Genomic DNA, 14,405 nt, shown 5'->3' on the forward strand with positions numbered 1-14,405 from the left:
TTGCTACTAGAGTTCCCATAGACACCTGAAGCAATCCTTTCCGAATAGTTCCCAACAACCTCACTGAAGTCATATTTAAAACTTACACGCAACATGGCACCAACACCTGCAAGATAAACTCCGCACAAATGTTCTTCATAATAATGAACATGACAGAATGGTTACTCCCATCTAATACAGCTCCAGTGCCCCTAAGCACTATTAATAAAGCAGGATGAATACTGGCAAAGAGAATTTCAACTTCCGAACAGCATAAATGCAAGAGTACTAGAGAAGTTCCCCAATCTTGGCAGAAGCGACTGTTACTGCACTTGAAAATTCTTTTAGTCTTCACTATTGCAAACAGCCAAAGAACTTCACTGGAACCATGCAGCTGAGAAGAAAGGTTTGGGATTTTTTCACTTTTGAGGAAAAAAAAAAAATAGTTTAGCAACACTTAGGCAGCAAGTCTTCAACTCAGGTAACTGACTTGGCTTTAGAAGGATACTTACCCTGAAAAAAGTGAAGCTACTAGCTGCTGAATAAGTGTCACTCAAAAGCAGTTTCTTGGCTTTTTCTTACACAGCGGGCAACTTTTCTTTTAAATTCTCCATTTCTGTCTTCTCTCCATTCTTTCTGTAATTGAATAGACAGCTTTCAGAGGTCAGTCCTATAACAACGTGCAAGTTCTAGGAATACTCTTGGTGTTTATGTTTTTAGACTTTAGCCATCTAGACAACATCTGGATTTGCTTACAATCATTGAGCTAGTCACTGAAAACCTGTGACATTCAGGACTTCTGAAAGCTTGCTCTGGGTTGCTATGCAAGCTGATGACAAGACAGTGAGGACACAGCCTTTTCCCCTTGGATTTTTGGGCATTCTCCAAGACTAACCTGGTGGCTACTGGTATTTCAAAATGTCTAGGCTAAAACCTATTTACTTCAGCCTGCAAAGTAGCAGCAATCTCAAACTGTAGTTCACAAGTTATTGTTAGGGTTACAGAAAATGTCTTTAACCGCAGCGATGAAGAAAGGTACACAGCTACTGTGGAGCCAGTAGTTACACTTCAATTTTTAGGACAGTTTCAACTCCCTTTCAGTCTAGCCAGGACTACAGAAATACAGAAGTCACAGCATTTAGAAGCAGCACAGCAGTGTACTTAGAAAGAAAACACCTCCTGGTTAGATACGGCTGTAAGATACTGGCTCCACGAGGAAGACCTTAACAGACTACTCAGCACACCTATGGGGATGGTCTGTGACAGGCATCTGATCTCAGAACTGCACAGATGAAGAAGAAAGATAAAGATGAACAGGAAGATAGGGAAGAGGCAAGTCTGAACCTGGAGATGTGCACACCATGGTATCACCAAAACCTACAGGAAAAAGCACTGCCAGCTTTAAGTTCTTTGTGTCAGCGTCATGACAAGCACAGGAGCATCATACACTGTGTCAAAGGTTGATGTGCTGGGTACTGGCAAGGAAGTGGCAGGAAAACACAGAGAACCCCTTATTTGATGAAGTTCTACAGTTGATAGTTTCTGATATAAGCAATATATTCTTACTGCAGGGGTGGGGGAAGGCATTAAATAAAAAAAAGAAAACAACCACACAGTTACCTGAAGCACACACCACCTTTCCACCTCCTACTGGGAGTGAAGGTTGTAGCACATGAGTGCAAGAAAATTAAGGTAACTGGTACATCCTAACACTCACCACCTCACCTGGCCAGTATGCTGGAAAGCCCAGCTGGTCTTATCTTTCCAGTGAAAGCACTAATAAGGCTACTAATTAATTTGTTCTTTTTAAGCAACTAATACAGCAAGTATTTGCTTCCTTGGATGAGGACAAAGGACAACTTACACAAGATGGCTTAAGGCCAAGGGAAAAAAGTATTTAATTTGTGCCCTCCTAGAAACAAAAACTAAGAATCTGAAGCTCTTTTATATTTGTAGCTCTACAAAGCAAGTGTTCAGAATTGAACAGCCAAGTTTCCAATTTGACAGCAGTCTCTCCAAAACTCTTATTTTAGGTCATGAACTGTTCTATTTGCATCTCAATATGTATTCAGGCTCCTGTCCCTCATTTTTCTCCCATGCCAAGAGACAGTACTTCAACATGCATACTTCATTTTCCTAAGAAGCAGGTATATCCCCTGCCTCTGCAGTGCTGTGACCTGCCTGTAACACCTTACTCTCTAGACTCACTTAAAACTAGAAATGAGACATTAGAAAGAAATTCTTGACTGTGAGGGTGGTGAGGCCCTGGCCCAGGTTGCCCAGGGAAGCTGTGGGTGTCCCCTCCCTGGAAGTGTTCAAGGCCAGGTTGGACGGGGCTTTGGGCAGCCTGGGCTGGTGGGAGGTGTCCCTGTCAATAGCAGGGGGTTGGAACTGGATGATCTTTAAGGTCCCTTCCAACTCAAACCATGCTATGATTCTATTAATTCTATTACTCTAATTAATACAAGTCAGCAAAATAGTTACTAGCATCCAAAGTTTACACCAGTTGATGCCTCAGCACTGTCATCACATTCACATCTGGATTTAAGTTTTTGCTCTTTCAAGCTGGGCTAGAAAATGCTGTGTTTCCTTAAGACATTTTCAACCTTTTCCCGACAGTTAAGGTAAACAATTTGAGTTTTCTAACAACACTCTCAGGGGGAAAGAAAAAAAAAAATCACTCCCAAAGTGGCTGGCAGAGTGAGGCACACTACAGAAAGATGTAAAGATTTGTGAGCTGCTGGGAAGGTGACAAGCACAGCTGAGTACAAGCTTTCTCCTGTGCTAGGTAGGCTACATTCAACATACATGAGTCTGGAAACCAAGGAAGTCTAATTATACTTTTAGCATTTCATTAATAACTTGCTCCTTCCAGTGCTCTCAGGTTTGCCAGCAGAAAACATCCATGTGTCTGGGGTATTTGTTTCCACCAGTAATGTGACACAAGGGGAGGTCCGGCACTCAGAAGCACGTTAAGTGAGGGAATCCATCACTACAGCTTTTTTGTGGTTCTTTGTTTTTCTTCCCATTAAGTTTGTTCCACATGAGACTACTTCCACGATGACGTTTCAGCAAAAGCACTTTTGGAAATACTTACAACACAGATCAAATGCTTCATGAAATTAAGCTTCCATCCACTTTACGAAGTTACAGCTAGCCTGACAGAGCAGGTTAACACACTTCTAGAAAACTCTGCATCTTCTCATTGTCATCTCTCTTTTGCTTACCATCCCAGTCAAAAGACCTACAACTGCTCTTTTGTGAGCAAATATCATGCATTAGACACTGCTGAACTGCAATTCTAGAGTAATTTAAAAGAAAGTATGTTGGTGTATCTCAAGATGAATGGAACCTGAAGTCTGTTCCTCTGCTCCCCTCAGAGCTGAGAATTTTTTCCCTCCCCACAACTAATAGTTATTAGTCTAATTGCTATTCTGCTATAAACACAGCTCTTTCAGAGAGCTGAGAGCTGTGTTTATACACCCACACAGAACAGGCCATGCTTTAGAAACCCAGTGCTGCATGGAACACTTGCACCTCACTTTCCAGAATCCTTACTGCAGATTCACCTTGGTCTTCAACTATAAACCAGGCCGCTTGTCCTCACTCCTTAACCAGTCATTCTAGTCCGGGACAACACTCCCTCCAGAGTTGAAGGCTAGATCCTCAGTGAAGCTTTCAAGTACACCCTCAAAGCTCACACCTACACAACCAAACCTACTGCTTAAATTCATGACCCAGGGAGACTGCTGTAGAGAGGTGGATGCAAAAAGTCACAAGGTAAGTGTGCTGAGGGACCCCATCACATTTTCTCTCTCCATTCAAATCAGCAATTAACAGCTTATATACATTTCCAAGACAAAAATCTTGCTGTATTGTACTAACAACCTATTAGGAACCGAAAAAGGTTCTAGAGTATGTTAACTTCTGCAGCTAAACTTAATGGCAATTGTAACTGCTACAAGTATATAGCCACACAGGATTTTATAGCCAGCTTCCTTCAGTTTTTTAAGGCTAAAGGAGTTGAAGTTTATCCATTAAATACCTCTGTGCACAAGTTATTTACTATATATGAGTTATTGCATAGGAGAAATTAAGCCACTGTCTATGAAATCTAAGAGCATCCTTCCCTTGCTGTCTGTAAGACATTTCCCAGGGATAACCAGTAATTCTGTTTCATAACATGACTGCATTCTCCAACGAAAAGGTAGCCTTAGCCTGTGATAGAAAAGGTTCTTCCGAAAGTGACTGTACTGTTTGTCAGACTAGAAGCAAAACTCCATTGCAAGTTTGTTTCTACACTGAAGACAATTGGCAGACCAAGAAAAATCTTACCGCTGCATCAACATTAGCAGGAGAATCACCATTGGGATCTGCCAGCATAGAAATAACACTAATCATTATAGTTTCAACTGTGTGAATGGGAAGCCAGCGTTCCTCAGGTTTTTCATAGCCATATTTGTCTTCTCCAGGCTCATGAAGAATTGAAATGCAGACATCGCCATTCTTGTCAACTACAAAACAGAACAAGGCACATTTCAGTAACGAACAGCATGCTGGCACTTCTGCAGCACAGTTACAGAACTGTTAGTCTTCACTCCGGCTAGTCTGAAAACACACTGGTGAAGACACTTTACAGGAAAGGAAAGTCATTAACTATTACAGAACTCAGTCTGCAATAAATTGGGCTTGGCCAAAGTCTGTTATTATGCCTGGAGTTTTGGCAGAGAGGGCATACAGGGAAGAACTTCACTCTAACACCATGCTGCAACTTTCAAGACCATTTAGATAGGCTTCCACTGAAGAATTTTCTGTTAAGTTCAGCAAACTAGACAGTAGCATTTTTCCCCACAGTAACAGCATCAGCTGGATATGACTGCAATACATTAGAATGTGATTTAAGCTGCTGAAATTGGAAGCTGCCTGACAGGTACTCTGATACTTCTAGAGCTGAAACTCACACAGCATCAAAATAGTCTCTCTCTCTCTCTCTCATGAAGGGAGCAGTGTGCTGGTCTCCTCCCAGCTTTCAACATCTACAACTCAAATAATTACTTCAGAAACTGAACAGCATTCCTCCTTCCAAGTAAAAACCTCCTTCCATTTGATTTTACCATCCCCTCTACATCCAGCAGTCCTTAAGTAAATGAAACATTAGGAGGAGTCTTCTTTGGAGGGACTAAAAGATGCCGTAACTTCCTTTCATGCTCCACTAGAGGAAGACAACCTCGGGCCTTCTATTTCAAACTGCCAAGATGAAATCTCTGCAGGTGTAACAAAAGGCAGCTACAGAAGTCAAGTTTCTCCTCAGACCACAGTGTCACGCTTAAGAAAACAAAGTTTCCCTGAAGAGTTACCAAGAACTCAAGAAAATACTTTCAGTAGCCTCCGAAAAGGCTTTAGAAGCAGTCTTTCATAGCAGCACTACTAAAAAGTAATAACCACAGCAGAATTTATGAAGATGGCAAAGTAAATGCAGAGATTAATATTTCTAACATGAACAGAAACGTATCAATTTATCTTAACCACATTTTATTTCTTGCAAAAAGAAATTCAAACTTTGATATTTCTTACCATTTGGATGCCAGATTTCTGTGATGAATTTCATTTTTGGTGGCCTCAATGGATAGTCTTTTGGAAAAGTAAGATGAGCCTTGAAAACGCCACCTTCACTGGGGAATCAAAAATATCTTAGTAGAGTTTCTTATAAGCTTAAGCTGAAGACTGGAACTTACTGATATATTAAAAGTTCTAAGTTTACCCCTCACACAGATTAACATCATGTTAGTAATTAACAGTACCATCATTTCCATGTACAATGCAGAGAGCTTCTAGATTAAGATCCTTTCACAAGATACTGCCAGCTCCCCAGCACTATCTTTTGATGAATTAGGATGCTGTTCTAGAGGGGGAAAACCACACACAAAAAATGTATATTAAAAAAGCTATCAAGGAATTCACCATGTGGAATTAAAACTTACGTTTTTTCCTCTCAGAGCATTTATCAACAGCAAAAAAATATATTGCAAATAACTCCAAGTGCAGGCCAGCAGATGGTCAGCACCTCTGTCCTAATTTCTTGGTATCAGTCTGCAACAGTGAGCCTCAGTGAAAAGTTACAGAAAGCTTTATGGTTGCGTATACAGCATTACTTTGTGAAGACTTCCACTGCCACCTTTTCAACACTGAGCTAAAGGGACTCAGCCATGGCAGCGAGGTGTTCTGCATTCCAGTTACCCACTAAACTGGAAAACAACAACAAACAAGAGACATCCAGGGTTTTATGTGGCATCACAGGCCCATATTTAACTAGGGGAACAGTTTGTTGTTTGTTTTGTTGTTTTTTCTGGGAGGGTTTGGTTTGTTTTGTTTTTAAATAACTAGGCTGCCATACCCAGGAATAATTCCCTTTGAAAAATGGCCTATATTAAATGGAAAGCCTTATAGATTGAATACTTCACTAATGTCAGTACTGTAACATTTGCTCTGTTACCATCACTTCTTGTAACTGAAGTTTGTAACAAAATTTGAAATTACAAGGGCAGAGATTACAAAAACTGGAACATAACCTTTAAAGAAGGTGGCACGAGATGTGCAGTATGAAAAGCTACTCCCCAGAAGCCACACAGACAAAAGAATTGGTGTCAAAAAACAAGGCTGTTCAGTGCTATTTTCCTCCTGTATTTGTAAAGAAGAGCCACACAAAGCCTTCCGAGAAAATAAGAAGTTTTACCACCACTAACCAAAGATGTACAATTCTAGCAAGTGTCTCAAAACAAAAAAAAACCTGACCCCAACCCATAAAGCACTTGATCAAAGTTACTTGGCTCTTAAAAAAAAAGCAGCTGAGGGGATCTGAACCACAGCATTCATTTTCTACAAGTTTTCAAAAAGGCAGGCAGTTTCCAGAGAATCCTTGATCCTGGGAAGGTAAGACTACCAAAAACACTGGAAATTTTACCATCCATACTAGCCAAGACAAAGGAGGGTTAAGATTACATCTGTTGGTAGCCCCAAACCAGGTAAATCCTTTCTTTCAAAGTGAAGTTAATTCTTTCCCTTCTTAAATCAGCAGATCCTAAAGCCACTAGGCTGTATGACATACATGGCTGTCTTTCTTCAACTACATAAAAATACAGCTCTTTAATTGGATACACATTAGAAAACAGTTAATAAATTACAGCTGTCAATTAAAGGAGACCAGTACCATTTTTTGACAGTGTTCCTAATAAAGGGGTCTCTCTCGGTAGCGTCATGCACTGAGTAAAGACTTTTTGGTAAACTTGGAATAAATAAAGAAGGACCAGAAACGAGACTAAAGGTTGAAGACTTTGCACCTCCTGGTTAAGTTAAACTATTATGTTCTACTATCATCATAAAATGGCCTGGGGAGGAAGGATTTGGTATAATGCTACCTTGAAAAGCAGCAACTAACGATTGAAATAGAAGAAAGCTTCTTATCTGAAAAGCTTCAAAACAAGCTCAGCACCTTATTGAAAGGGGGAAAAATGCTATTGCAATTTTCAACACATAAGAGGTTCAACGAGAAGCTGTATTTCTTTACTGACAACATTATAAAATAGCCATGAGAATATAATGGAGTCACTACAAGACTGTTCAGAACAGGTCAACAGAAGTTGGAGAACTTGTCTCATGCAAGACTTGAAAATCCCAATGCAGTGAGCTTGAGAAGCAAAGCAATCTGATTACTGTGCTGAAGTACTTTTTCATAAGTCTACAGAAGGAGGTATATAGCAACTTCATGTTGGAACTAGAACAGACCTCAGGTAAATGTCACTAGGCTTTTTGTGTCAGTAATTTACCACTGGAGCAGCTCAATGAAGGCGAAAGAGTTCATCTTCAAGAGCTACACTTTAAACTGACCTCTTCTGGGCACAGAGTCTATTCCTAGGAGCTAGAATAGACAATCATATATATGTCTATGACAAAGAGAAATCATTCTCTCAATTAGCTAGAGGTATTTTGGTCTTTATTTTTTTTTGTTTTAAATAAAACACATGACACCAAACCACTCTGCATCTGCCAGAGTGCTTCAGCTATACAGCACTGCAACAACACAGTGACCTTAAAGTCCAGGAATAAAAAGGAACTCTATGAACTGTACAGTTTTGTGTTCAAATATCAATTAAAAAACCCAGACTCTAGGACAACGTTATAAGCTTTCTCAAGCCCTTACAGTGCAAGGTCTGACAAAAATTCAGATTTGATCAGCACTGAGGTACTCTAGGTCACACTAGGAAGTTCACTTACTGCAAACTGCCAGGATTTGAGGCTAATTCTATGATCTGCTGCCATCTTCCCAACGACATCCCTCTTTAATATTTTCCTACAGTCACCAGCATGAAGTTGTAATGGTTTAAAATTGTACTATCAGCTAAACTAGAGCTCCACAGCAATAACAGCCAATAGTGGATTATACCTGCCTTACTTAAATGCATAAGAAAACAGAAGCTGCCTCCAAGTGTAGCCTACTCTTCTCATTTGTACACGAGTACAAAGGAATCAGTGTTGCATTTTCCCAGGAGAGCAAAGCAGTTTAGAACTTCTACAAAGCAAATTCAGCTATTTACAGGTATTTTCCTATTAACAGAACAGCATTGCCTAACTCAGCCAGTATGAAGATTCAGGTTAACTTCTACTCAGATCAAACTAGAACTAGTAAATCCAAGTTCACTTTAGTTTCTGTATAAATATCAGTACTTACTATAATGTATCTGGAGGACCAATAATAAGGACTTCCCATCGATAAAGATCATTGTCATCTATTAAGCCCGCTGAAAAGCCTTCCACTGGATTTTTGTTGAGCTCTGTGTAGGAAAAAGAATTTAAGAGTGACTTCAGGTGTCCGATATACATTTGTTGTTTTTGCTCATGCCTCTATACGTGATCAAAAAACCCCATGACTTTTAGTGATCTGGCACTTACTGATGGAGTTACAGTTTGGGTGAGTATCCTCAGCTCCCTGTCACACACAACAACATGCTGCCAGAGCTGAGAGCCCGAGTCTGACTCTCAAAACTACCCAAGCACATCATGAGCAGGGGGGCCAAAATACCTCAGAACTGTGACACACGGTGTCCTAAACTGGATACCAATAGGTGTGTGTGCAAGTCAGAAAACAGATTCTCTACTAATAAAAGAAGCCATGCTGCTTTATAAGAACCCCGAGGAGCCAAATTAAACTGAAGTCTACCTTTAGTTCTAGAAAATATTACAGAAGAACAAAGACCATGTCTTCATTTGAACCTAATATCCAACTTCCCTTCAGTGATTCTTTTCATAATCTGAAGACATTGGAGCCTTGTGCCAGTGCATTATGGAGGTAATGATGTACTACATTCTAAACTACTAGAAGAGACCATAGGTAATAAGCTTTTATACTGTTTAGGTTTCAGGATTTGGTTTTGGTTGTTTGTGGGGGTTTTTCCCTCCCCTTTCATTTCAGTTTTATCCACTAATGATAAGCAAGATAGCATTTGAAGTTTATAGGCTACTTCATATAGTTACTGCCAAATAGAAGGCTTATCTGCAAATAGCTACGCAGAAAGCAGACCTAGATGTAGACTCCATGGTGTTTCTATCTGCAGCCTGCTCCAGGAAAAAAGTTTAAGATTTGGAAATAAACACCTCAAATGAGCTCTGCCTAAAATTCAACTTGGGGTGGAGGAGAGAGAACCTCTCTTAACTGACAGCTTCAGGTCAAAAGCCAATTTAAATGCCACATTGATGCCAAATTGAAACTGTTCATCTAGCATTTCCAACAGTACATGCAAAACCCTGATGGATTTGGGGTATTTAGGATAGGGGAAGGGGAGAAAAAGTTATTCCTTCAAGTGGTCAGTAATTTCCAGACTAAATTAGGGAATTTTTGTTTGTTTTACAACTACTGCTGCACTTACTTTAAATCCTGTCAGACATCATACAACCCTCATCGTTACATTCCACAGTACAGTTAGTCTACATATTCCCTCTTTATAAACCAAATTTTGTTTTGATTTCTAGGCATTACAGACTTAAGTTCAGAGGTCCTTATAAGGCCCTGCAAAGGACTTCAAGTAAGAACCTACTCTAATAGAGAAAAGGCTACCATTAAGTCCCAACTGATTTGCCTATAGGCTCACAGTCACTGTTAGCCAGTTAAGAACCTAACTTAAGCATGGTTTAAAAAAAACGCAAGAACCACCAATTCAAGCCCTATGCACAAGAGTCTGAGTCCACACGGGGAAAAGAAAGTGCTCGGCTCACACGAAGGATGAAGGTGCTGAAGAGGTAGATAGCAGGACTAGCAACCTCAGCCATTGGCAATTCTGAGTCACACTTATCCACATAGATGACTCAATGCTAGAATCCCAAGAAATGTATTGGAAGGGTTTTTCTTAGAAGCTACTCAGCAGGGGTTCAGTCAACAGATGAGGTCAACCATTCACTCTCCAAGCTGCAGGACAAAGACTTGGGTATTGAACCATATGATGTTTTCTCAAGACAAGGCCTGAAACAAAAGGCAGGATCACAGGCTATTTAACCAAGATGCAGGGTTCAAAACCAAAAGCCATAGCATGGCCACACCTCCACTAGGCAGACCAATTTTCACCCTCTGGCATCTATTGTGGGGACAGCTGCATGAGCCTGAGTAACAGTTCCATTTAATTTTAAGAGAAAGGGGCAGACAGACAAGGTAAGTGTCTCACAAAGTGAGGAATTCACCGGTCCCTGATTCCCTGGTATCAGCTATTACAAGTTATACCACGTTAATAGCTTAATATAACCTCCTTGTTCATGCAGGATTTTATTTTCTTTTTTAAAAGCGACTTCTGCTCAGGACACTTAAGCCATCCGTCCAGATACTGTATTATTGAAATACAGACTATCCAGCATAACAACTACAGAAGTCAGCAGAAAGAGTGCAAATATTAGATTTTAGTATCTCACCACAAGATGTTCAAACCTGCATTTAAGCCTCTAGAACATAAGTTTCCTCATTTCTGCATTTCCATAATGAGAAAACGGTTTATACCAAGTTCTGTGTACATGGCTGTAACTCAAGCTGCTCACATTTATCTTCCTTATTGTTTCTAGTTATCACTTCCCAGTGATAAGACTGCAAACAAGGCTGCTAGAAGTTAAGAGTAGAGAACTCAGCATGCTCGTCTCTCCAAATGTATCACACTATTCTGAGTTCACTGTGCACATTTTCTTTACTTCTTGATTTGTGCTATTTCCATTTCTTTTTAAATTTGTCTCAGCTTCCAAATAACTTCTTTTATCCTTAAGTCCTTTGAAACGTTTTTCATGCTCTTGTTCCCAATGAAAGCCAGCTCTTATACTCTGACTCATACACAAGACCTTGCAGAAGTATATTGCAAAAGGTCTTGTGAGGAGGAGTAAGATTGCTGGATGCCAACTCCGGTAATGCAGAAAAATCTGTAAAGTGTACGAAGGGGACAGCCATTGACTGTGTGTTCAGTCACAGTAGTTAAAGAAATTTGCTTAGTGGATGTTGCCTATAAAGCAAATTATGATGTTACTTCTTTTGCAGGAGATGGCGTCCATCTCTGCTTGTAAAAGGTTCTCATTTGCCTTCCACTGTAGCAACACTGAAACATAGCTCAAATAGCTACTGCTTGCACAAATACTTCAGCTTGAGGTAAGATAACAGATATAAGCTCAGGCATCTTCTCCACTAAAGGTACGCAGAATTTCCATAGGCAAGTTAATATTAACTTTTCCATCCAGATTATTTATGCTGAACTGAACATCAACTACTGGCTGGTTGGCAGACAAAAAGCGAAATCTCAGGAAAGTTTTGCACAGGGACATGAAAAACATCATCCTTGGCCGCTTTACCATTAAATGAGCTGCTGCTCATTAAAACTTACAAACACTGAAGTCTGGGGTTTGACTGGTTTTGGGTTTTCCCCCCTGGATACAGCCAACGCAGAACATCAGAAAAGTTAACTCGTATTATCACCTAGCTCTTCATGAAATGATGCTCTCACAGTAGGGAAATCCATGCACCAAAACTCCTGAATGTATAGCAGTGCCACTACAGCAAGCAGAGAGCACGCACATGCACTGTGCTTACAGGCGTGAGTCAGCTGCTAGGCAGAGGGACTGCTGCCCCCCAACCCGAGCTGCTGGTGACACCGACACTGCTCTCAAGAACAGGAGACACCTGTTCTCTGTGGCTGTCCTTTCCTACCAACTACAGCAGTTAACCACTTGCAGCCTGGACAGCAGTTTTCCTAGACAAACACATGGATGGCAAGTATGCTTCATAAAGCAAAAGATTTGATTCCCACCTCCAGCCAGGGAGGGGGAACAAGCCCTTGGTGTAGGCCCCCTACAAAGCCCTGTTGAAGAGCTAGCCTACAAGTCCTAGAAAAGCAGAGAAGTCAGACACCTACAAAAAACTAGATCCCTCCACAGTATTTTTTCAGCACTTAGTTTTCCTTTGGAATTTCTTGTTTAACTAAAGATATGCTGCACTTCTTAAATGTAAACGAGTATATTAACATATTTCCATCATGTCCATTCCTAAGTAAGTGCAATTTACTTGCCACTACTATATATTACACTCTATGGTTTAGTATTTCTGCCACTATTGTCTGCATTTCTAATAGTTAAATCTAATATACGTTTTTCTTCACAAAGGAAAATATAAATCTTACGTTCACTGTAGAAGCGGGTTCAGGTAGAGGCCTTTGCAGCTCGAGCAGCAGCTGACAGCCAAAGCAGCACAAGCCTGGGCAGCTGCCAGCAGCAACACACTGGAAACAGACTCCTGTGGCCGCCTGGATATCAGACATTCAGTTCCTTTAAACCCAGTCCTGAACCAATGCCCGTTTTGGGACATGAGTAAGACTACAGGCCCCTAATCCAACAGAGCTCTTAAAGTCCAGAACAGACTTGAAGATCCAGTGCCCAGTCTCCCACACAATCTGCCAACAAAACAGAATGCTCCTTTAGCAGTTCACCTCTTCCTAGAGCAGAACTGAGTTACCATTGACTTAAACTTGAGCCAACACACACAGTTCCATAAACTGTGCTTCCAGTTTCAGTGTTTAGTTTACACCAAGCTACTGATATTCCCACACTCACTAAAACTGCCTTTATATAAGCCAAGAGACTTCCAGCAATCCAAAAGCAAAACAGTATCAACAAAAATGACTAAGCAGAAACAGCCCCATGGCTACATGCAGCAGCTATGTACGGCATCTCGACTTTTCAGCTTGACGTTTCACCCAGCCAGCCACCACACATGAACACTTCAGCATATTTTAAGCTACACTACTGAACAAAGCTTTCAAAAATATAAGCTTCTACGTTTTTAACAGCAGCCTCTACAGCAACTTACGCAGTGGTTGAATTTCATGCAACCAGTGGATTGAGTCCCAAGCACAGTATAATTCTTTTACTAGTCAGGTATCACAGTATTCTAGACATAAGCTAAGAAACCAGTTTCTTAGCTGTGTACACTCTGCAGCTCACTGTTCATGTGAGATGTGGCACACTTGAAGCCAGACAACTGAAAGTTCAGGTTAGCTATTTAGTTCAAAAATTACTCTTAACACAATAACCAGAAGCTTGCAGGTCTTTGGTACTGTCTTGGTTCTTAAAGCGTTCCCCTTAGTCCCTTAAGTACACTGAGGTGGCCACCAGTAGACACTGCCAGTGCTCCTTTCAACACTGATCTCAACTTAAAGGTCTCAAAGTCAGCTATCTCACTCTCAATTAGATCACAGATGTGCTTACTCAGCCCATGATCTGTTCCCATGCACCACTTTGCCCAAGAGCTGTAAAGACAGGCAAGAATAGAGATCACAGAATCGCTCGGTTGGAAAAGACCTCCGAGATCATCGCATCCAACCACTCCTGTCTACATGATCTATATCATAGATGATCTATTTTGAGACCTTTTCTTTCTGTAGCACTCATCATACGTAGAAGCCTCCTGTGTACATGCACTCAAGTCAGCTCTTTTCAAACATACCACACTCACCACGCACAGAAGGAAGGTCTCTTTCCCCCTGCCATTAAGCAAATGTCTGCAACTCCGTAACTCAAGTAACCGCGGAGTGCAGTGTGCCTACTAAGCCCACAAGTCTTCTCTCTCAAGATGAAGGTGGTGTTAACTTTCCCTGTCCAAATCAGCTATCACAGAACACTGAAGATACAAAACAGACTGATTAAAACCTTCAAATTCTATAGTATTGCTTAAAGTTTTGAAATAATTATGCTCACAGAATTAAGATTCTCAGTAGTAAGTTTAGAACATATGTTCAAATTAATATCGATCATTTATTTTTGGTAGAAATTGAGATAAACTGTTTCCTGAAGAGTCCTCTTTGATTAGACTGCTGTATCCCATCACATCAAAATCCAGCGGTCACACCACCCTGGTTAAA

The 14,405-nt window shown here is 40.6% G+C and overlaps 1 protein-coding gene across 1 annotated transcript; it reads right to left on the minus strand.

The window, feature by feature from the left end:
• Nucleotides 1–489: 489 nt before the first annotated feature.
• Nucleotides 490–8,807, minus strand: UBE2G1 (ubiquitin-conjugating enzyme E2G 1; the record flags this gene model as incomplete). The annotated part of the gene is made up of 4 exons (XM_010193919.1): nt 490–615; nt 4,315–4,493; nt 5,554–5,651; nt 8,705–8,807. Coding segments are annotated over 4 exons (467 nt in total), but the record flags the coding sequence as incomplete, so codon positions are not given.
• Nucleotides 8,808–14,405: the final 5,598 nt, after the last annotated feature.

The sequence above is a fragment of the Mesitornis unicolor genome, unplaced genomic scaffold (assembly GCF_000695765.1).
Source record: "Mesitornis unicolor isolate BGI_N332 unplaced genomic scaffold, ASM69576v1 scaffold17441, whole genome shotgun sequence".
Lineage (NCBI taxonomy): Eukaryota > Metazoa > Chordata > Aves > Mesitornithiformes > Mesitornithidae > Mesitornis > Mesitornis unicolor.